The 23,028-nt window shown below is 45.2% G+C and overlaps 1 protein-coding gene across 16 annotated transcripts in view; it reads right to left on the bottom strand.

Annotated features, from left to right (window-relative positions):
* The window catches only part of PTPRF (protein tyrosine phosphatase receptor type F), a 534,777-nt gene that overhangs the window by 117,892 nt on the left and 393,857 nt on the right, over positions 1–23,028 (bottom strand). For all 16 annotated transcript variants that reach the window (XM_075616080.1, XM_075616081.1, XM_075616082.1 and 13 more), the window contains 2 exons: positions 5,819–5,964; positions 5,024–5,165 (listed from right to left, as the gene is read on the bottom strand). In XM_075616080.1, the coding sequence (XP_075472195.1) occupies positions 5,024–5,165; positions 5,819–5,964 (288 nt within the window). The remainder of the gene's footprint in view (positions 1–5,023; positions 5,166–5,818; positions 5,965–23,028) is intronic.

Below are 23,028 nucleotides of genomic sequence, written 5' to 3'. Positions count from 1 at the left end.
AGTGAACAGCCTTGTGATGGAGGCACAGTAGACAGGCAGTGAGGCTTAGCAGCTCAGTACATAATATGGTAGAGGAACAGTACGTCTGAGTGGTCTAGCAGTGGAGACCATTTGTGAAAGATCTAGCCATTTGGATACCGTAGATCGGTGAAAAATCTGGTCATTTGGCACAATAGGGAAATGAATGCTCTAGAATTGAGGACACAGATCACTGAGCATCCTATTGGTAAAGAAACAATACATCAGCAAGTAATACAGTTGGGAGGCATAAAGTATTCTGGTAAGTGAACCATCAACTGAAGGGGGGGTGAACGAAATGTGAAAGATGTCCTGGGGGTGGGGGTTTTGTAAGGGTGGGCTGAATGGAAAGGTGTAAGGAAGCAGACTGGCTCCACTCCAGGAGGTACAGCTGTTTCCCATACATAGGATAAAAAAGGCAGCAGGCATATGCTGAAAGCAGAGGGCAGATGTCAAATTATGGAAAGAGAGACTTGCTCAGCAAGTCTGTAAACCGTTATCGCTCCCCATTGGGATGAGGCTACGTTCTGTACCCTTTAAATTAAACATACACATAGCTTACAAGATGCCTTTGTGTATCTCATCGCTGAATCGCTCAATAACACATTTATTTCACTGTGTCACAGTGTCCACAAAAACTGCTCTGAAGCTTACCTTGGGAATTTGTGTCACTTTATTCATTCTAACCCTTTCCCCGCTCGCTCACTGCCCCCTCTGTCCCCCCGGCAGGCATGCAAACCGAGTCTGTTTCTCTCCTGCTTCAGGTCATAATTGAAAAAGACAGAAAATGCTCAATATGACTCATGCATAATTCAGTTTATCTGCTGCCCAGGAGGAAAAAAAAAAAAGTGAGAGAGAGAGAAAGGAATAGCGGTGTTCCTGCGTCTTCCTTCCTCTCTCTCTGCATCTACAGGAGAAGTAATTTTCAATTACTCAAAATGTGTGGACAGGTTCACCCCCTTCCCAGCAGAAGTGCAGAAACAGAAGTGAGAGGGACAGGTAGGGATGGAGCAGGAAGTAACAGGAGCATCACATGGTACAATGGGCTAGCAACTATGAGCTTTTTCTCCGACCACATGGAGCGCGAGCTGGCTGCTCCTGCTGCTGCTTCCAGCACACTAATACGGAATAAAAGAGCAATCAAAAACTCACTTGAAAGGGAATTGAGCTCTGATGAACATCACAGAAGAAAGAAATTAACCCCTTCAGACGGGGCCGCCAATATATTGCCACGCATGGAATCTGTGCCAGTTAAGGGGTTAACCCACCAGTGGCTGAAACGGTCTACAAGAACAATTGTAAGGCAGAATAACACCGGGTAAATGCATCAAATATGGCGAGAATGACGTTCCGGTCTCTAAAAGCATCCATTGCAAGTTGCATGCACATCTGTGTCTACCGGTCAGTCAGGCAAGAGGCTTAGTGCATACGCAATAGGTCTTGTAGTTGCAATACAAAGCTATGACAAGGCTTCATTAAAAAGGTGCGTTTGCAGTTGTGTCTCGAAGATGGGAGAGAAAGAGATGATCATTGCACTGACAGTGTACTTTTTCAGCACTTTGTAGGGCAGTGGTACTCAACGCCAGGCCTCAAGACCCCCCCAACAGGCCAGGGTTTTTTTCTCAGGATATCCCTGCTTCGGCACAGGTGGCTCAATCAGTGGCTCGGTCTCTGAGAAACCTGAAAAACCTGACCTGTTAGGGGGTCTTGAGGACTGGAGTTGAGCCCCCCTGGTGTAACGCACAATGAAGCCCTGCAGTGAAAGGGTTACAACATAATGTCAGTGTGCTTCTCACGATCAGGGGCTTTCCCTTAAAGACACACGGTCAGTTTATTGCGACGTTAAACACACGGAGCGCCGCATGTACAGCACAGAGTGCCGCGTGTACAGCACAGAGCGCCGCGAGTGCAGCACAGAGCGCCGCGCGTACAGCACAGAGCGCCGCGCGTACAGCACAGAGCGCCGCGCGTACAGCACAGAGCGCCGCGCGTACAGCACAGAGCGCCGCGAGTGCAGCACAGAGCGCCGCGCGTACAGCACAGAGCGCCGCGCGTACAGCACAGAGCGCCGCGCGTGCAGCACAGAGCGCCGCGCGTGCAGCACAGAGCGCCGCGCGTGCAGCACAGAGCGCCGCGCGTGCAGCACAGAGCGCCGCGCGTGCAGCACAGAGCGCCGCGCGTACAGCACAGAGCGCCACGCGTACAGCACAGAGCGTCGCATGTACAGCAAAGAGCGCCTAGCACAGAGCGCCGCGCGTACAGCACAGAGCGCCGCATGTACAGCAAAGAGCGCCTAGCACAGAGCGCCGCGCGTACAGCACAGAGCGCCGCGCGTACAGCACAGAGCGCCGCATGTACAGCAAAGAGCGCCTAGCACAGAGCGCCGCGCGTACAGCACAGAGCGCCGCATGTACAGCACAGAGCGCCGCATGTACAGCAAAGAGCGCCTAGCACAGAGCGCCGCGCGTACAGCACAGAGCGCCGCATGTACAGCAAAGAGCGCCTAGCACAGAGCGCCGCGCGTACAGCACAGAGCGCCGCATGTACAGCACAGAGCGCCGCATGTACAGCACAGAGCGCCGCGCGTACAGCACAGAGCGCCGCGCGTACAGCACAGAGCGCCGCGCATACAGCACAGAGCGCCGCGCGTACAGCACAGAGCGCCGCATGTACAGCACAGAGCGCCGCGCGTACAGCACAGAGCGCCGCATGTACAGCACAGAGCGCCGCATGTACAGCAAAGAGCGCCTAGCACAGAGCGCCGCATGTACAGCAAAGAGCGCCTAGCACAGAGCGCCGCACGTACAGCACAGAGCGCCGCATGTACAGCAAAGAGCGCCGCGCGTACAGCACAGAGCGTCACGCGTACAGCACAGAGCGCCGCGCGTACAGCACAGAGCGCCGCATGTACAGCAAAGAGCGCCTAGCACAGAGCGCCGCATGTACAGCAAAGAGCGCCGCGCGTACAGCACAGAGCGTCACGCGTACAGCACAGAGCGCCGCGAGTACAGCACAGAGCGCCGCATGTACAGCAAAGAGCGCCTAGCACAGAGCGCCGCATGTACAGCAAAGAGCACCTAGCACAGAGCGCCGCACGTACAGCACAGAGCGCCGCGCGTACAGCACAGAGCGCCGCGCGTACAGCACAGAGCGCCGCGCGTACAGCACAGAGCGCCGCGCGTACAGCACAGAGCGCCGCGCGAACAGCACAGAGCGCCGCGTGTACAGCACAGAGCGCCGCGCGTACAGCAGAGAGCCGCGCGTACAGCACAGAGAGCCGCGCGTACAGCACAGAGAGCCGCGCGTACAGCACAGAGAGCCGCGCGTACAGCACAGAGAGCCGCCCGTACAGCACAGAGCGCCGCGCGTACAGCACAGAGCGCCGCGCGTACAGCACAGAGCGCCGCGCGTACAGCACAGAGCGCCGCGCGTACAGCACGGAAATGTATTTTTTTCCTGCAGTGTAGAGATCTTTTTCAGCAAACAAATTAAAAATAAAACCAAACACAACAAATCAATCATCAAAGAGGAGCAGAACTCGCTTATCAGCCGGCGACCGCCGGTATCTCTGGCTGCATGTGGTTACATCAACCACCATATCAAAGCTACAAAGCTGTGGGGGAAGGGGGGGCTCTCGCCAGCTTTCATGTAATGTTAACCCTTTCATGCCAGAGCAGCTTGCAACAGAATACATGCTCTTCTGGCAGCAAAAGGGTTACTATACGAAGTGTTGCTGATGCATATAAAAGTCTATATAAAAAGGGAGGTTCAGGAATGGATCATTTATCTAAATTCTGATGTTATTTCTGGAAGGCGGTGGTTGACAATTTGCAGTTGCAACGTAAATGAAAGCACTGCATTAATTAATACCTGTGGCTATGTCACAAGGGGTGTGAAGTATACAAGAATACCTGCAGGATACAATGGAGCCATAAGGAAGTATATCAGCAATAACATGGATGGAGTGGGAGTGCGCGCTGGTAAGGAGAGGGCAGAGGGGGGGAACGTTGTGCAGATCATCACCACATCTGTGACCAGCAGCTACAATCCCTCTAGTGGTTCTGGGAGGAAGGAGTGATCCGTCACGCATGGCAGAGCCCAGGGAGACCAAGGACACGTCCAATTCGAAAGGACACTGTTCTGGGCTGCTGGAGAGTAATTACAGAAGAGAAAAAAACCTACCCTGCCTTGACCCCATGATAAACGAGATCAGAGCTAAAGCTGGTGCATGGAGGTGTGCCTTACACTTAACACCTCTCCCCAGGCAGAGGTGTAGCACAAGGTAAACCTTTCTGAGGACCATGCGAGAGTTAAAGGTAAAGTTCAGGTTGACGGTAATTGTGTCTGTTACATCAACAAGTACAGAAGGGCCCAGAGAGGAGGAGGAAGGCAGCTTGTCCAAATTCTTGCAACGGTCTTGATGGGATTTGGGTACTAGGCTGCAGAGTTAATTTCTGCATGCAAGGGCATGTTAGTTTCCATATTTTGAGAAAACATAGGAGCTTTGAAATCGGGGTTTTAGCCAGAAGGAAGATAGGGAAGGTGCCTGCGCATGCGTGGCATGACAAGTGGCCTACATTTGTAAATTGTGTGGTTGAGGAAGTACAGATGGTAAAAGTGTCATTGTCCTCTCTGAGGAGAGATATTCTGTATCCGTCAATGCCATTGTATCCTATCGATATCCGGTGTTATAACTGGATGTGTGCTATCCGCAGGAGCAACGTCATGCACGACATCTGAATGCACGTCTTAGGAGTGTTGAATGCGTGTTTACTGTAATCTTTATAATGTATGTATTAAACATTTCACATCACGCCAAAGCAAGAAAATATATCGCGAATGTTCTGCAGTGGGCTGTACCAAACAACGTGTCAATATACACAACGCATCCACTTTACTTTCATGATAACCCTCCAGCATCATCTGTAGACACCCAACATAATTACTGCTTAAAGAAACTCAGATTATCAACTCTCCCAACAGTTAGACCGTCGCTGTATCCTACCTTCCAGCACTGTGAGCTTGGCGTTACTGTTGATCTCCCCTACGCTGTTGATGGCAGTGCATTCGTATATTGCTTCGTCCCTATGAACACGGAGGGGCTGTATTCGAAGGACGGATCCCGAGCCATCGTCAAATTCAATGACCTAAGAAAAGGACAAAAATCAGTCAGTTCTCTTGCTAACCCCAAGCAGAACCGCAGTCAATATATACGCAGCCCTGCCACAAACCAAGGCTAGGCATATGAACATTGGGTCTCTTTGGCAACAGTGGAATATGTGCACATGATATAAAGATGAAAATGGTGTTTTCCGGATTCGATGCACCAACCATTAACTTTAACAGTCGAATAAACCATGTAAAAACTGCTGAACCTGGAGCCAGTGGAGGATCATTTAAATCCAAACAGTTTGATGCCTTTCATGGTTTCAATGACTCCGCAGATCTCTTCACTTGTTTTAATACACCCTGCTTGCATGTCATTAGTATTCACTAGCCTGGTCAAGTCCAACAGGCTGATGGGGAGTGAAAGGATTGACCTCTCTTTGTTGTACACAGCGGTCCACACAGCGATGAAGGGAAAACATTCACAGCCCAGAAGTATTGAGCTGCTTGTTAGAAAATGAAGTGAAATATCAGGCTATTACATGGGCGAGATCTTTGGATGACCGCTCCAGAGCACTGTACCGACAGTCTGCCATATCACATCAGCTCATTAGCTTCCCATCAGAGCAGAGGAACTGGAAAGAGGCGTCTCCAGCCTCAGCTATCAGCATGGGCAATTAGCCTGAGCTCTTACCTCAAAGCGCTGGGAGCTGACTTTCTTCCCCTTCTTCATCCAGGTGATTCGTGGCTTGGGGTCGCCCGTGGCCTGGCACACGAAAGAGGCTACACCCCCTGATATCCCAATCTGGTCATCGGGCTTCCTGACAAAGACTGGCTCACCTGCAGAACAAGATGGCAGAAGAGGGTGATTGGACAGCGCACAAAAGGAACGGCACAATTACTTTCACGTGAACACACAAGAGTTGGCTGGAGGCAGAAATAATCCGTTAATGCCATCGGTGCAACAACAGTTTACACAGCGCCATAGAAGGGATAACTACAGATTAAAATGATAGCTGCAGACACAAAAAAAAGCCTCTGTCTGACTCTTTATTTAGGTGCTATTACTACAATATGTTTATAATGGAAATGAAAGGAGGAATACTTCAGCATTGTGTTTTTGTTACTATTTACATTTCCTTCTAGGAATTCTTTCGAGAGGCGTGTATTTAATCAAAAGCATTACTTCCTAAAGAGGGGGGGGGGGGAGGGGGAGAGGGGGAGAGGGGGAGAGAACACAAGATATGTGGCCTGTAAATCCTTAAAATAAAAAATAAAACAGTTACTGTATAGCTAGGAGCTCATATCAAATGGTGATCAGAGAGGAGCTGTAAAGCAGCAATTAGGAAATAACAATGTCAGCCATTTTTAAGTATTGCAGCAGCAAAAACACAACAACCTCTCTTAAAATATACAAAGTGGAACATTTAACAGTGAAGTAAGGGATGAAAGTGAAAAAGGAAATGGTCACAATAGCATCCACGATCCTCACTGTAACAGAAAAGTCTAATGATTATGCCGGCTGTGTGGATTGGTCTATGTTATCACTGCATCAGTCTTGACCTCCTAGGTACTGTCCCCCAGTGTGTCACGTAGTACTCTGTGTGACCGCGCGCGAGATACACATTTAATGGATTTACATCGCTGGAGCAGCAGGCACCTGTCAGTCAATAATCCTGGGACTTTATCAATGGAAATCTGTCGAGCGGTGATAACAGCATCGATTATAATGCTGGAATCTTGGGGAGGGAGACTGCAGGGTGTTGCAACCTTAAAACATTAAGCTGTTCCAAACAACAAGAAGGAGATGGAATCTGAAACCTACAAGGTCCTTTGTGATTGTAAGTTCTGCAGTACACAAACCACCAAGGGCACACCAGCCGAGGCCCACATACCACTCATTCTACACATTTTCTACTGTCATTACTTATTTGAACTTTCAAAATGTATACAGAATCACAGAGTATATTCCCCAAACTACATTTAAATGAACATTATTGTGGCCGCAGCCTTTTCTGGGGTACCAAGAACTGCAGGCAGGTTCAGAGAGTATCAAGGAATCTTTATTTACAAGTGCACAAGGAGATGACACATGAAGAAGCGGTGTCAGTGTGATCCGAGGTGGGGTCGTCCCAGTCTTTATACATTACATACAACCCTTATCTTATATGCATATATTATCCCGTCACCCAATCCACAAGCTCCACATTGCAGCTATCCCATAATACTTGTTTTTCCCAAACTTAGGATTCGATTCCCAGGAAGTACATGATTTACCCGGGATAATCCCAGAGCAAGCCTTGCCCAATCAGACGTTCCATCACGTACAGAGAATGATCAGGAAAACACAAAACAAAGGAGACAAAATGGAAGACCAGTAACCACAGACCCTCTTTTTCTTCTCTGTAGCCCCTCTGCCCATAATTCTTTCACATTATACATAGAGCTTATCCTGTCCATACTAATTCCATGAAGCGCCCTGGCCTTAAAGTGGTCTGTGTATGGGCACAGCATTCAGTTTCACCGTTTCCACCTGAACACTCATGCAAAGATTGTCCATTAGCTCAGTGCATAATATACACGGCCATCAAGCAAATGTCTGTTCTCCTAACAAGCCGCCCGTCCCACCAGAACCGTGTTCTCTCCGCTTCCTTTGTATGGATGGAACATGACATATAGGGAAGCTCTCAAAGAGGTTCATGATTGGAAGTGTCATCCTGTTTAGTTTGTTGCATGTTTAACTGCAGAGAAGCTGCACACGCAGAACGAAAAGCCGCCCGCTGAAATCTCCCGCTCGTCACTCACACTTAAACAACATTGGAAAGTGTAAAAAAAAAAAAAAAAAAATGAGTTTACTTTTTGCTAGTTAAAATATATCAGGTTTTCTATTTTCATTTTACAGAGGACTGTGTAGCTGCCTTATATTCATGTATATATATACACACACACACACACACACACACACACGCACACACACACAGCAAATAGAAAGATCACTTGTGAGCACATTCACATGTCATACAGGTCTGCAACCCTGCCTTTCACCATATCACCTACCATATAGTGCTTCCACTGCAGCAAGGGTTTCTGGGAAATGACATGCAAATGGTCACACAATGTGTCAACTTTTGCCTGAAATCCATTTTTACATGGAACCCTTATAAGCAAGTGCTCTGCTATTCACACAGCTTTTAAGCACAGCATGGGATTAGATGCAAAGACAGTAAAACCACTCACAGACTGCTGTTTTGACCTTTTGGGTCTCTGTGTGATGCTGGTTGTACTGGCTCTGCAAATTCCACCGTATCGCATATAGCAAATAGAAATATCGCTTGTGAGCACATTCACATGTCTTAGACAGGTCTTCAACCCTGCCTTTTACCATTATCACCCAGCATACAGTGCTTCCACTGCAGCGAGGGATTCTGGGAAATGACATGCAAATGAGCACACATAGATATAGTAGATTTGATATTTCAATAATACAAAGCCTACAACTGGGTTGACCCAAATGTATCTATACAAATATAATTTCCTCCTTCATCAAGGCTCTACAGTCCACTGCTGCTCCTTAAATGCCAACTCATTTCCCTCTACTGTATTTCCCTGCTCGCCTCTTATACTCTGTCCGGTGCTGTCTTTTCTCCAGCCCACCTGTCTACCTACACTGCTCTGTCTCACCTGAAGCCTCACTGCACCCAACCTTTGCGACCACCTTCTTCTCACCGTCCTGCTAACACCTTCTCTGTCCATCTTAAAAACCCATCTGAAAACTCAACACGGTGGGTCACAAGATCCGGAATGTTTTATCATGCAGGGATCTATGTCCCCAACACGCTCTGCCATGTAACCAATGGTAGGCATGTGACTTATTGGTAAATGGGAAAGGGAGTCCAGTACAGCACGCCACAGATTTCAGTGTCTTCTCTTTGGCTACTTAATTGGCCACTTTTTAAAAGAAAACCAAGAACCTTGCAAATCCGTCTTGCCATAAAGGGGTTAATGCACAGTACTACAGAGCCATGGCTTTTTTGACTCTCTCCAAGTCAGGAAAGTCGTTTTATCTCCATATAAGCCGATTAACCCAACGGTTGCTGCCTTTTCCTGGTAGCTTGATGCTGTGCAGTGAGTTATGGCCTCTCACTGGTGTGCAGTCGCCATAATAACCATATTTCACTGCTCCCGGTCATGAGTATTTCATACACTGAGAGGTTTGCCTGCAAGAACCCCATCTGTAGCCTCACAACAAACGCATCAACTGCTGTCTGTCTCCGGCAGCTCAGGAGTAGGTCAGTGATCTGTCTGCTACGCTCCGTAACCCAGCAAATCCCAGCCTATATTTTATAGCTTCCCATAGCCAAACGCTGCAGCTTTACATCAGATGCCATCGGAGGGAAGTGTGAAATAAAGCTGCGTCTTTATCAGGTTGCCAATATTTAAAGTTGCATTTAATCTAATGAATTTGTTCAAATGAAACCAGAACTATTCACGTAAATATACACATCTTTATTACAATGTACATTCTGAAACATAAGCTAAAACTCCAAGTGAAGCATGTATACAGTTTACTATATATATATATATATATATATATATATATATATATATATATATATATATATATATATATATATACACACACATATATACACATACACACACACTCACATATACACATATAACATACATACATATTTAACGCCCCCTAACCGAATAGCTGAGATTATAGTCAGCGCTATTGCGCGCAGAACAAGCACACATTGCATAATGCCTATGAGGACGCCCCTAGTGCGCGCGCACAACGGAGCTCGATCGCATTTTGAAAATACATTTTTTCTCTTTTCAGGCGCGGCCTCGCCACGTCCTCCACGCCTCCCTAATCGCCTGCAGCTCAGGTCACACATCGCTGGGGCTGCAGGCCTGCGTGAATCTATGATGTCCGGCGCGCGCAAGTAGTATAATCTTAGCCTATTGAATCCAGCGGTGCGGCTGGACCATACTCCATCCCGACATATACTCCCCCCCACCCCCCACAACAAGCAGTCACTTTACCCTTTGTTTCTTACTCCCTCTAGACTGCAAGCTCCCAGGACCAGGGTCCTCATCCCCTTCTGTATCTGTTTGTGCTCGTCTGGCCTTCAGTTTATATCATTGATGTTGCCCTGTTCCCCCATTGTACTGCGCTGCGGAATCTGTTGCCGCTTTCCAAATAAAGGATAATAATAATAATACTTGGACATGGTCCCAATATCTTCTCAGGTTTCAATTAATCATTAAAAAAAAAAAACACGTACCAACAGGAGTAGTGAAGTGAACATTTAGGTCACGGAAGCAGCCATCTTAGATGTAACCTGTGTGTATTTCTTATACTTGAAAATGTTTGAATATAACGTTAAAATTCCTTTCAATACGTTAAAAGCGCAGTGCAATGTAACCACCGTCTGATCACCAAGAGACAATAAATAAAATACCCGCCAAAGCTTTTTTTATATACCACGGAAAAGTCCAAAGTGGAAAAAATATGCTATAAACTAGCTATACTTGTCGGATTTAAAAATTTTTTTTTTTTTTTTTAGGTGTCAATCAGCTTCATTTGACCTATCAAATGTGTCGCGGTCCTTTCGCCCAAGCAGGGATATTTGCGCTCTCATTGGTTTAAAAGTACTTGCCTCTCATTGGTTAAAACTATCTGTGCACTCATTGGTTGAAAGTCAACCATGTGACGCTGTCACCGCCCAGAAAGACAAAATTCTTGTCTTCCCTACATGCAGTCGCGCCATCGTGCTTTGTAAGTGCGCACACACACACACTGACTGGAGCCGGACCCATAGAGGGCCATCTCTTTGTTCGCGCCGCGCGCGCTATCGCGATCACTGGGACCGAGGCCTTATGGCGATACTTCAGGCTTCTTTCAAAGATGCTCCACTTGTAGAAACTGTAAATAACACTAAAATCTATTTATTCTCAAGCAGTGACCGCGTGCAGAGCGCTGAACATAGAATATTACAGGCACAACGAGTCCCAAATACCTTACAATCTGGTTTCGGCGTCTCGTGCATAGGGAGATAAAGTGACTTGCACAAGGAGATATGAGACTGGGATTTGAACCAGGTTCACTTGCTTCAAATACAGTGTCCTTACCATTGATCTACTACTCAAAGAAGAAAGCAGTGGTACTGTGTGTGATTTCAGTTTAATGGGCACCTACAGCGGTGTAAGGAATCCACACCTCAGTTTACTGCTTACCTTGCCTTACAGACATGTGCAGTCCTGGAACACTCCCCCTCGTATCTACTGCAGCTGTGCAAGCTTTCACTGCAACCTAGCCTTGTACTCACTTATTGGAGCAGTGCCCTCACACCCTCCTCCGGGGATTGGCCCGCAGGCCTTTAAGTACTGCATCCCCACAATCCTTCTCTGCCGAGCATAATCCTTCTTGGATGTTCACTGTGTTTGTCACAGCCACCTGTCTTGGCCGCCTTGTTGCTGTTTTCATGTTCATGTTCCTAGTTCATGTCCTGGTTCCTGTGCTGAAGCGGTGGATCTCCAGCGTAACTTCAGCTCCCTGTTTCCTGGGACCTGCTGCCCTTCCCATAGCAGAGGTCTGTCTCTGAGTCCTGAGGTCTGTAGCTCTCTCTCCCCGCACAGGCTCGTTCTGGACTCCTGCGCTGAAGCATTGCTTTACCAGTGCTGCCTGGCGGTGTGCCCACTCCGGTCAGCCTTCTCCTTCCTGAGACCGGCGCCATAGGCCGTGGACACCACTCGTGCAAACCCCGTTCCCGACCTGCAGCAATTTCGCTGAAGCAGGAAGACCTGCTTGATCTCCTGTTGCCGACTCCCTGCTTGGACTAAGTTTACCATGATGTCTCCAGTCCTGACCCTGGCTCGTCCACGGACTACGCTGCGCTCTCCAGTCCCGACCCTGCTATGTACGACTACAAACTGCGCAATCCGGATCAACCTACGCGGTCTAAGGTCGGTGCTTATTCAACCCCACCTCAGCCACACGGTCCGACCCTGGTTTGTGGCAAGCACAACCGTGACAAGCGGTTCCTGTGGACAGATTAAACTGACCATGCTGTGTTCTCCCACACAGTCATAATTGCCTCTTTTTCTTAGAAACCAACGTATTGGGAGTGAAATTAACCTATTGCAAGGGTTCAGCTCTCGTCCATTCATTCTGCCAGCCAACGAGGAACAGGATTACCCCCTCTCAGTACCACCTGCAATAAGGGCAGATGTGTTCACCCACCATCCATCAAGGAGAAAGTTTGGGTTCAATAAAAGGACCTTAACGCAAAGCCACATGAACACCAACAGAGAAGTCAAAATGGTGGTACAGTCATCTCTGCAAGTAAGTTATAGGCAGTAATGGATAGTAGCATGCAAAATCAGCACAGTATACCTGGCAAAGACCAGTGCACTGAATATGCTATAACTATCATCATAAAAATCTAATTAACTAGAGCTTAAGTGGCTGACAAGGCATACAAAATGCAGTATTATTGCAAAGTGCAGCATGTTTGTTGGGGTGGAAGACATATCCTTCTCATCCGCTGTTAGGCTGCGATTATAGTAGGCGCAACAGTGCGTGCGATTTCGCTCACTGCGAGAACAAAGTGCAGCAGCTGATAGGGGCCGGCCGTAGTGCGCGCAAGCGCGATGGAGAGCGACCACGTGGCAGATTTTTAAAAAGACAAACTATTGTGTTTTTTGCACGACGGCCGTGTCACGTGAGTGGTTCAGCCAATGAAGGCAAACTAGCCTGGTGACGCGTCCGCCACGCCAATCGCTGGAAGCTCAGTTCACCCATCGCTCAGGCGACAGGCGCGCCGACTATAATCTCGCCTTAGGAGTTGCTGCTTTAATAGCTTGTACAGAACAAGGAAACCGTATCCTCTGCACTCTCAGTGATATCGGTTCCTCTCAATGCTAGCTGCATGATTTGATCGTATATTGAAGGCTAGAATGAAAAGAAACTACAGTGAGACTCAGACTGGTACGTCCTTTGCAGACTGGGATCATTATTAACAGCATTACAAACCACTTTTGGTTTGTTAATTTGATGCTTTACCTACGAATAAGTGAACTCCATAAAATAAATTACACACAACAATATTAGTATTGTTCTTGCTGTATAAACAGGCAGGCATAGATGTACTTCCTCCACAGTGGTTTCAAATATATACAATCCGTTTCACATTATTCCATTAGGCTCTGATGAGTTGGCTGCACACCAAGATCACTGTTAATGGAGAGATACTTTTGTGAGTGAAGAGGCTGCCTGGCTTCCTGAATGAGTTGTACAGAAGACAATGGAGAGGGGGAAAAAAAAAAGGATCTGCTGATTCCGGGGGAGCATCTCAACCTCCAGAGAGGGCAGGGAAGCCCTGCTCTGTCCCTGACTGGGTGCTCCCTTGGGAGGCCAAGGAAAGCTACAGTATATTGGCAACTGGACGAGAGATCGAAGAGGAAGCATGGCCAATTCAGGCAGCAGGATACTCTAATGGAGGCTATAAATAATAGATCATCGTAAGTAGCCAGCTTGACTGCATCAGGGTTAAAAAAAAAAATTAAAAACAAATGTTGGTTGAATAATATATACAATGAATAATAGCTACTAAAAGGGTAGAGGTGTGTTAGGGCAGAGGCATCTTGTTTGATAGCTTTCGAGAGCATAGAGATACACAAAATAAAGAGATCTTGGACTGACGACCACTAAAATCTCTTTGAATTCGTGTTAATAGAGAATTATTACAAAGAGCAGTGCTGGGCCTTACATGCCTCATTGGCCAGATATATAGCGTATTGATGTGGTGTTTATTTTATTTCTTTACTCACAAATTCTGTTTTGGAAAAGTTCTAGGCGCTGGAAAACTAGTAGTGCTACAAACCTTCAACCAACGTAGAGTTGGCAGGAGAGAAAAACTTAGAACCAACATTGCTGCCAAAGGATTAAATACATTGTAATTGCAGTTCCACGTACATAGTACAGCTCCTGTATCATTCCAAGTAACTCTACAAGTGTTCATCACTTCCTATCTGTTCCATCGCATCTCCAATGCTGGGGATTATTCAAATACCACTACAGGAAGGGCAATGCCTTATCAGCCTAGTAGCTATTAACAGAAGATGCAACATTTAACCTACGGAAAGATTTTCTGCAGCGTGCTCCAATTTACATTAATGAGCATTTTATTCCACTGCACTCCAAATAACACTGCTATTACCATGCAGGTCTGTGTGCAGAATACATACCAATCCTAATGATGGTTAATGACACAGATAATGAATACAAGTAAAACACAAACATGCTTGATCTCATGGCCCCATCTGATTGGCTCTCTTCGGGCTCTTGCTCAGGAGATTTTTATAACTTTAACATAGGCCTCGACCAAGACAGGCGAGACGTATCCTTCACGAAAACGTGAGGCTTTCTTCGCACTTCTAAACATACCAAGCCGGGAAAGTGAAAGCCCTCAGCCGAGTAAAACCTCCCGCACTCACTAAAAACAGAACATCAACATTTCTCCCCAAACTACTGAATTATTTCACAATGGCAGTTGGTTATCACGGCCCTTTGCGACCCCTGAGCAATGTATTGCGGGCGCTTCTAGCAGCACATGGGGCGAATGTTGGGTCTGCACCCCGAAAATGGCTAAATGGTGATAATACATTAAATACAGACTAGGAAAGCTTCAGAATCTGCAGAAACATTTACTGCGTCGCCTTAGGCCGTGCTTATAGTGCCGACGACGTTGACACGACGGCGCCCGAACACAAATGCATTGTCGCCACCGCGTGCGCTTATAGTAAGCGCGACGGCAACAAAGCGACGGGGCGACGCAATTTTTTGCAGCCGGGAATATTTGATTTTTTCAGGGGCTGTCACCTCATGTGAAATCCCCTGAACCAATCAATGGCCTAGCCGTCCGCGATGCCGCCGCAAAGCGAAATACAACTTTCGGTAGCGGCGACGGGTGACGTCACGCGTCGCGGGCACTATACGCGCGGCCTTACGCACCATCAGTTTATTGGCATGGCCATTGCTGAATTTACTGCTTTAGAAAGTAGTGTTTCAGGGTGCAATGAATTCATCATCCTCGTCTTTACCACCGGAATCATGATCACACCTCAATCACGGTCTATATATAAAAAAAAAATTAAAACAGGGACTTCTCCTGCCTTGTCTCCACCTGTCATGCAGCTCTCTGAACCCACGGTTGTGGAGACGTCAAAGAAAATGCCAGGCGAAAATGCCAGGCACAGGAGAATAAAGAATTCTGCTAACGGGAGCAATAAGTTTCGTGCTCTCAACCTCTCTCTTAGAGCTGCAGTAACTTTGGATGCTTGTCAGGAGCAAGGCTGGTCATTTCACAGAGGGCGACACCAGCCACGAGAGAACCTTGAAATGGAAATATTTAAGAGGGAAGCAGCATTTTGCAAAACCCTGTGAGGCAACACTTATTTAAGACTTGCTTTGTCAATAAATTCTGATGCAAGTTGTTCCCATCCATTGACACCCAGCTCCTGCACAACACATATTTATGTCCGGGTAAGACCACAACTCATAGTACCAGAGCAGATAACACCCCGTGGACTTCTTATAATTCAGCAAACATCAATACACAGAATATTTGACACCGAGGTTCCAAGCTCCAAAGCTTCTATTTCTCCGTGGGCTGCTTGTTTCCTGTTTAGCCTCATTCAGTGGTCAGGTCTTTAAATAGGAATTCAATTTTTGCCATATCACGAAAAAAAAAGAAAAAAGGTGTGAAACCCTGAAGTAAAATAGCAGACAATGGGAACACAACTGCACAACCATATGCAATTTTAAATGCAAATAACCCCCTTTGCTGCGAGAGGCCTGCAGCACACTGCATATTGCAGCCATCAGGTTAACAGGAATATGAAAAGCAGCAGTGGTAGGAAGCTCGATTGTCTTCTCCTCTCAAACCACAAGACCCAAGCAAAACCTTCCGGAACCAGAGTCACGATGTGTGCTTATGTTTTGGTTCCCAATAAAGTAATAATCCTAATCCTTAGATGTGTTTGATAACCTTAAAGCGGCAATCCAAGCGCTTTTTTTTATAATTGTTTTTTTTTTTTTTTTACACAGGCTTGAAGCAGGTCATCTCCAGAACTGAACCCCATTCATTTCAGCTCTAGGGACCCCCTGCTCCCGGAAATACCTCCGTAAGGGTAGCCGCTCTGCTACTATGGTACAAATTATGGCGGCGTTTCAAAGCTGCCACGTCTTGCGGGCCAATAGGAAGCCGTGATGTCATCAGGTTCGGCTTCCTATTGGCCCTCGTAACGCCGGAACTTTAAACTTTGAAACCCAGCTAGTTCAGCCGGAGCGGCTACCCGCCCCCCCTATGGAGGTAAGTTTCTTCAGAAGCAGGGAGTACCCGGAGCTTAAATGAATGGGGTTCAGCTCCGGGACCCCCCTGCTTCAATTCTGTGTAAAAAAAAAAAAAATTAAATACAAATTAAAAAAAACACCAGGCGCTTGGATTGCTCCTTTAGAACATTTTGGAAACTCAAGAACACACATTCAGAGAATAACTGCTGATTTAGTCAGCAAAATGTGGCCGGGAGGTTTCTAGAAGATCAGACTCTTCAATCTTTTCTTTTCTTTTTTAGCAAACGGTAGTGGTGCTTTAAATCTGCCTCTACCTCTTACACGGTTAATGTGTACCAGCTGTCCTGTTAGAGTGCGCAGCTTCCTGACCATCAAGCAATCTATACATAAATGCTTCAGACGGAATATAAATTGAAACATCTAAGCTATCCAAGATGAACTATCATTAAACTACCACATTTCTGGAAGGCGCAACAGATTAGGCGATATAGCAATATATTCCAATATATTGCTGTATCGCCTAATATAAATATAGGGGTTGTTTTAAAAACGTACCCCAGGATACCTCATTTAAATGAAAATGTAGTTATGTATGTAGTTATGGTTGATGTATGCTGGGCCCCACACTGTGTTGCCGTAGGGATCCCTACATCACAATGGAGTATTTAGGATAGGAGGACGGTTCTGGAAAGTCAGGTTCCTGGAGGACAAGAGGAGAGGAGCCTCAGGGAGAGTAGATAGGGATATATGCATAAAATAATAGGACAGACCAGGGCCCGCTTATTTATTATGTTGTAGTTAGGGACAGTGCCCTTTAAGTTAGGATCCCAGAAGATGGCTAGCGGAATCTAAAAGGTCCCAGAGATAGGAAAACGACCCCACTGAGGTCCTCAGACAGAGGGTTCCCAGCTGTCAGCGGATCGGATCTACCGGCAGATCCGTACAAGTATCTGTCTCAATCTCTGTGGAAGTGGAAGTTCCCAAGCAGGAAAGGGGTAAAATCTTCATCTGCATAGAACCAGCCAGGATCCCAGTAAGGGCCCAATTTAAATGGGGTAATACGAATGTTACTCCGCAGAAGGGGGGCCGGGTCCAATGCCAGTAAAGCAACCAAGCAGAGACACCTAAGTGTTAAGAGTGGGCACTTAATGAAGCACAGTATTCATGAATAACCACAAGACAAATACCGTATTTCCTCATTTCTAAGACGCACCTTTTTTTCCCATTTTTCATGTCTGAAATTGGGATGCGTCTTAGAATCGATGTTTAACACACAAAAAAAAACTAGTCTGCAAGAGGGCGCTGCTGGAGCAGCTACAGCGGGGATGTATACAGCGCCCAGCTCGGCAGTCGTACCCGGCTCCGAACACGCCTTCCCCCCCCCCGTGACTCTCGGCGGTCTAGCGGCAACTGTTAACGGGAACGGAACTGCAGGAGGTGTAGAGGAAGAACAACAAGATCGCGGAAGACAAATCTAAGTATCACATGATCCAATGAATGAATGAATGAATGAATGACGGAATTACGTTGCTGACAACCCTAGCGCAGCTCCAATAGTGCCGAGCAGGATCCTTATGGTAGTGCTGAGCATAAAGTTGTAGTGTGGTGTTGTGTAGTGTAGTGTAGATGAAGGTGAATAACACATTTGTCCATACTTTGATTATACAAATCTTCCAAATAGATAAATTACACATAAATACACACACTATCATCTCTTTCTATCTAGAGATCTATCTATATCTATATCTATATAGCAACTGTAAATATTCCTGTATATTCATTACACCTTATTAAGGTTATGCTGGCATTTGCTCAAATGAGATAAGAGTCGGTAATCACCACACTTATTAAGGTTATGGTGGGTAAAAAAAGTGACAAAAACCCTCCACAGTAAAGCAAAAAGCAACTGTAAATATTCCTGTATATTCATTTACCCACCATAACCTTAATAAGTGTGGTAATTACCGACTCTTATCTCATTTGAGCAAATGCCAGCAACCAACCTCACACTGATGATATCCATCAAGGTTGAAAACATGTCTGTGAGTGGGTTTACTGGCTTTGCATCTCCCAAGCCCTTGCTTAAAAGCCTAAAGCAGCATGCATTGGCTTAAGGGTTGCTCATGTAATGTGAGCTTGAGATAAAAGGTGGCACTGTGTGCTTATTTGCATGTCATTTCCCAGAATCCCTTGCTGCAGTGGAAGTGCTGTGTGCTTGGTGATACTGGTGAAAGACAGGGTTGCAGACCTGTCTAAGACATGCAAATGAATATACAGGAATATTTACAGTTGCTTTATGCTTTACTGTGGAGGGTTTTTGTCACTTTTTTTACCCACCATAACCTTAATAAGTATATCTATCTATATATCTATCTATATATCTATCTATCTATAAGATCTATTTGGAAGACTTATACAATCAATGTATGTGATAGTCACCTTCATAAGTTCTCTGCTGTATAATGGAACAAAGCACAGTCTGCGATAAACCATTTTTGCCTAGATGTGCATCTTTGAAGTACAATGATCTCTGGCCAATCACGAAGGCAATTTAAACAATCACTTTAACAATAGTAAAAAGTCTTCATATTCCATGATGCGGCTCCAAGAGGAAAATCTAAAAGTTCAAAGCCTACATTTTCCATTCTATAAGCACAAATATCAAGCGTTATTGCTTTGAAATCAAAGATTTAGTTCCCAGGAGACTTATTTACAATAAAGAGAAAAATCGCCCTGCACTCAAAGTGGGGTCACTGACCTTTATCCGGTGTCCCTTAAGGTGAGCGATTAGCTACTAATTGGCTAAAGTCAGTACTGATGTTATCACTGATTAAACCATGGTATGGTTTACACTCTGGTAAGGTTGTTCTGAAAGCATTTATAAAACTGGCGATTTAACTGAACAAAGGGATTAGCCAGGGAAAATATGAAGTATGGAAAGTACTAGTAGGGCAAGTACAGTATGATGGGAAAAACTGGTGGAGTTACCCCTCAACATAAATTATAGGTGCATTCAATCAAACTCATGGTGGAAAGTACCTTTTTGTAAACAATGCTGCTAAATTTCCGACTCTTCACTGTGGCAGCCCTGATTTGTTTTTAAGTGTATGTGCATATGTCTACATCCATGATCTTTTCTTTCTTCGTCGAAAGTACTCACATAATGTTACTTAGCACCAAAGTGGTTTATGTAAATCAGTGATCATGATGCATAAAAAGGAGGATAAATAAGAGAAGGATGACTCCGTCCTCTGTATCCATGGAGATCCCTCAAATCAGGAGTGTCGGCATCAACTTTTTAAGAACATTAGATATTATGGCATGTAGTGCATTAAATATGGCATTTGAGTGGAAGGAGGAAGATTAAGTGATTGTTATATATGGGAAGAACGTGTAAAAAGCGAAACGTGATTTGCAGCACGCAGAAGAGTAAATGTTGCCTTTAACCCCATTCACTGCTGGAAGGAGGCCGCCGCAATGCAATGAGTTCAGGAAAAGTAACCATCTTTGCTACACAAGTGACCTGCAACACATTCAATTAGTTTAATTAATGACAGTACCAGTCTCATCCCAACCCAATTAGTGGCTTATCTATAATCTTAAGGGACACCAGTATTAGAACACCAAATACGAGATAAATTGGTTCAGTGACCCCACTTAGTGACCACTGAGCCTTTTTCTTATTTCTTACTAGGTAACTGAATCAGTTTTATCCCTTTGAATACCAGTGCTACGGATGTTTCAACTCTTCTGACATCGGACTCCTCCATGAGCCACAACAGGAAATCAACCTATTCCATGGGAAGCAAGACTCATTAGATAACACGGGAAAGCAGGGCCATACAATCGTGTCCCACCTAGTGACAGTGACCAAATGTCACTATGACCAGCAAGGGGCTAAAGTAAAGTTAAAGTAAAGTTAAGATCCCCAAAAATGCACAACACCAAAACATTTTTTGAAAAATGGACAGATTGTCATTCATGTGTTTATTTATAAAATGTTTTACCAGGAAATAATACACTGAGAGTTACGTCTCGTTTTCAAGAATGCCCTAGCCACAGCATTATGATGACAATACCATGGTTACATTAAATGAACAGGGTTATACATTATATTTAAAGTTATGTATATATTTCCTATCCCAATGACTTAAACATGAATGATAATTACATGTTCCAGTAATAAGCATAGTGATATAGGGAGCTGAACTACAGATTGAGTGAGATTATTTACACATATACACACAGATCTCAAACAAGACGATGAAGGAACAATAAAAGACTGTGCATTTATTATAGAGTTGAGGACTTCTACATGAAATTAGGCAAGAACACAGATGACACAGAATATAATCCAGCAGAAGAAGAGCGAGAAGAAACCACCAATGATGTACCCTGCGTCCATCCATAAGAAGTGGCAAAGGCAATCAATGAAGAATGGCAAGGCTTCCAGGAAAGATGGAATTACAACTGAAATATTGAAATAAGATGGGGAAGTAGGGAAAATCCTTGAAAAACATTTTACATGCTTCTTGTAGAACAGGAAAATTCCAGAGCAATGGAGAAATGCCATCGTTATCCTCACCCAAAAGAAAGGAGACAAAGAAGACCTAAAGAACGACAGACTAATAGGTCACTTTCAATCACTTACACGATTTTTATGAAGATGTTCACTAATTAGCTGCAATAGACTCTGGACTTTGCCCAGCCTAGAGGGCAAGCAGCATTTCGCTGTGGATATAACACAGTGGACCACATCAAAGTCATACAAGAAGTGATTTCATGTAAGTAATTAATATGGTCTACCACTCAATTTAGGATTCTTGGATAATGAAAAAGCATTCGAATCTATCTACACTTCACCGGTTTTAAATGCATTAAGAAGACTGTTAAAAAAGTGTACATTGATATTATAAAGGAACATTTACGAGAGTCATGTCAACCAATAGGCTAAGGCCCCAGTGCGCACGCGAAGGGGTTCCTGGCGGCGCTCGTTACCGGCATCAGCACGAACTGGTGGACTTCAGGCGGGGAGGCGGGGCTGGGGCAACCGCCACCAATGCTCGGCCGCCGCGCCAAAAGATAAAAATCTTGTCTTTTGGCAAAGGCGGTCACGCATCGCGCCTTGTGTACGCACGCAAACACGACGACTAGGGCCTGCCCCATAGGGGGCTGTACTTTGTGTGCGGGGCGCACACCATTGCGTGTGTAGCGGCGGCCACCGGGGACGAAGCCTTAGATTACATGAAGATACAAACGAGATAAGGGTCAGCAAAGGAAGTGTGGCAGGGAGATACCATGTCCCCAAAGCTTTTCACATCAACAGTTGAAGAATTGTTCAAGATATTGAATTGGGAGAAAAAAGGAATCAAAATTAACAGTGAATACTTGAGTTACCTAGGATTTGCAGATTGTTATTTTTGCCACAAGTCCAGAAGACCTCCAGCAACAAATCAGAAAACTTGCCGAACTAAGAAAGTGGGCTGCCGTATGAATCTCAACAAGACTAAAGTGATGTCCAACAAATGTGTCAACTCTGAAAAGATCGCAATAAATTAAATAGAACTAGAAGTCTATGACTAGGTCTACCTTGGCCGGCACGTAACAATGGATGAGTACATTTTGAATAAAATCAATAGGAGAATGAAGATGGAATGGAGTGCTTTTGGAATTAATAAATCTTTCAAGGGAACCTCAAAAGGATAGTTTTCAACCAGTGTATTCTGCTCGTGCTCCCTTTTGGATGTGAAACGTGGACCCTAAATGTAATTCAGAAGCTTCAGACAACTCAACAATATAGAGAGATATGCATGTTCGGTATTACCCGAAGAGACAGGAAAAAGAATGAATGGGTTCAAAACCAAACGAAAGTCTGTGATATCATCATAAGGGTGAACAAATTAAAGTGGCAGTGGGCCGGACAGATCGCCAGAAGAAGTGACCATCGTTGGACTAAGATGGTACTTGACTGGATTCCAAGGGATATTAAGACCAAGACGACGGTCAAAAGTAAGATGGAAGGATGAAATCAGATTTTTTTTTTGGCGCAACATGGAAAAGAGAAGCTTGCAACAGCAGTATCCGTGCCCAGCAGGGGATCAATAGGGACTAAAAATTATGATGATGATGATGATGATACATACACACCCGGTATATTATATATACACTTTTTTTGTCTTGTGTATATTTCAGTTATACAACAATGGGGAAAGGGAAAAGGGGTAGAAACCCTCGCATCAGCCTCTAATCAAAAAGAATCGACAACGGTGCAATAAGGGGAAGGAGCAGAATTGTAACAAATAAACAAAAGACACCCTTGTGGGCAGCACTCGTTGTATGCAAATATGAATTGGTGATAGATTTAAAATTAAAATGCTTTAATAGTATAATTTAAAATAAATGTCAAAATTGTTGAAAGAATGGACAACTGACTGTGGTGACAAAATACAAAAAACAGACAAAAATATATACAATACTATAACTGAGATCTAGGGGTAGAAGTGGAGTACCCACCTAACTGCTAATTAGCAGTTGTCCAT

The sequence above is a fragment of the Ascaphus truei genome, chromosome 10 (assembly GCF_040206685.1).
Source record: "Ascaphus truei isolate aAscTru1 chromosome 10, aAscTru1.hap1, whole genome shotgun sequence".
Lineage (NCBI taxonomy): Eukaryota > Metazoa > Chordata > Amphibia > Anura > Ascaphidae > Ascaphus > Ascaphus truei.
This window is presented reverse-complemented; position numbering and strand designations above follow the sequence as displayed.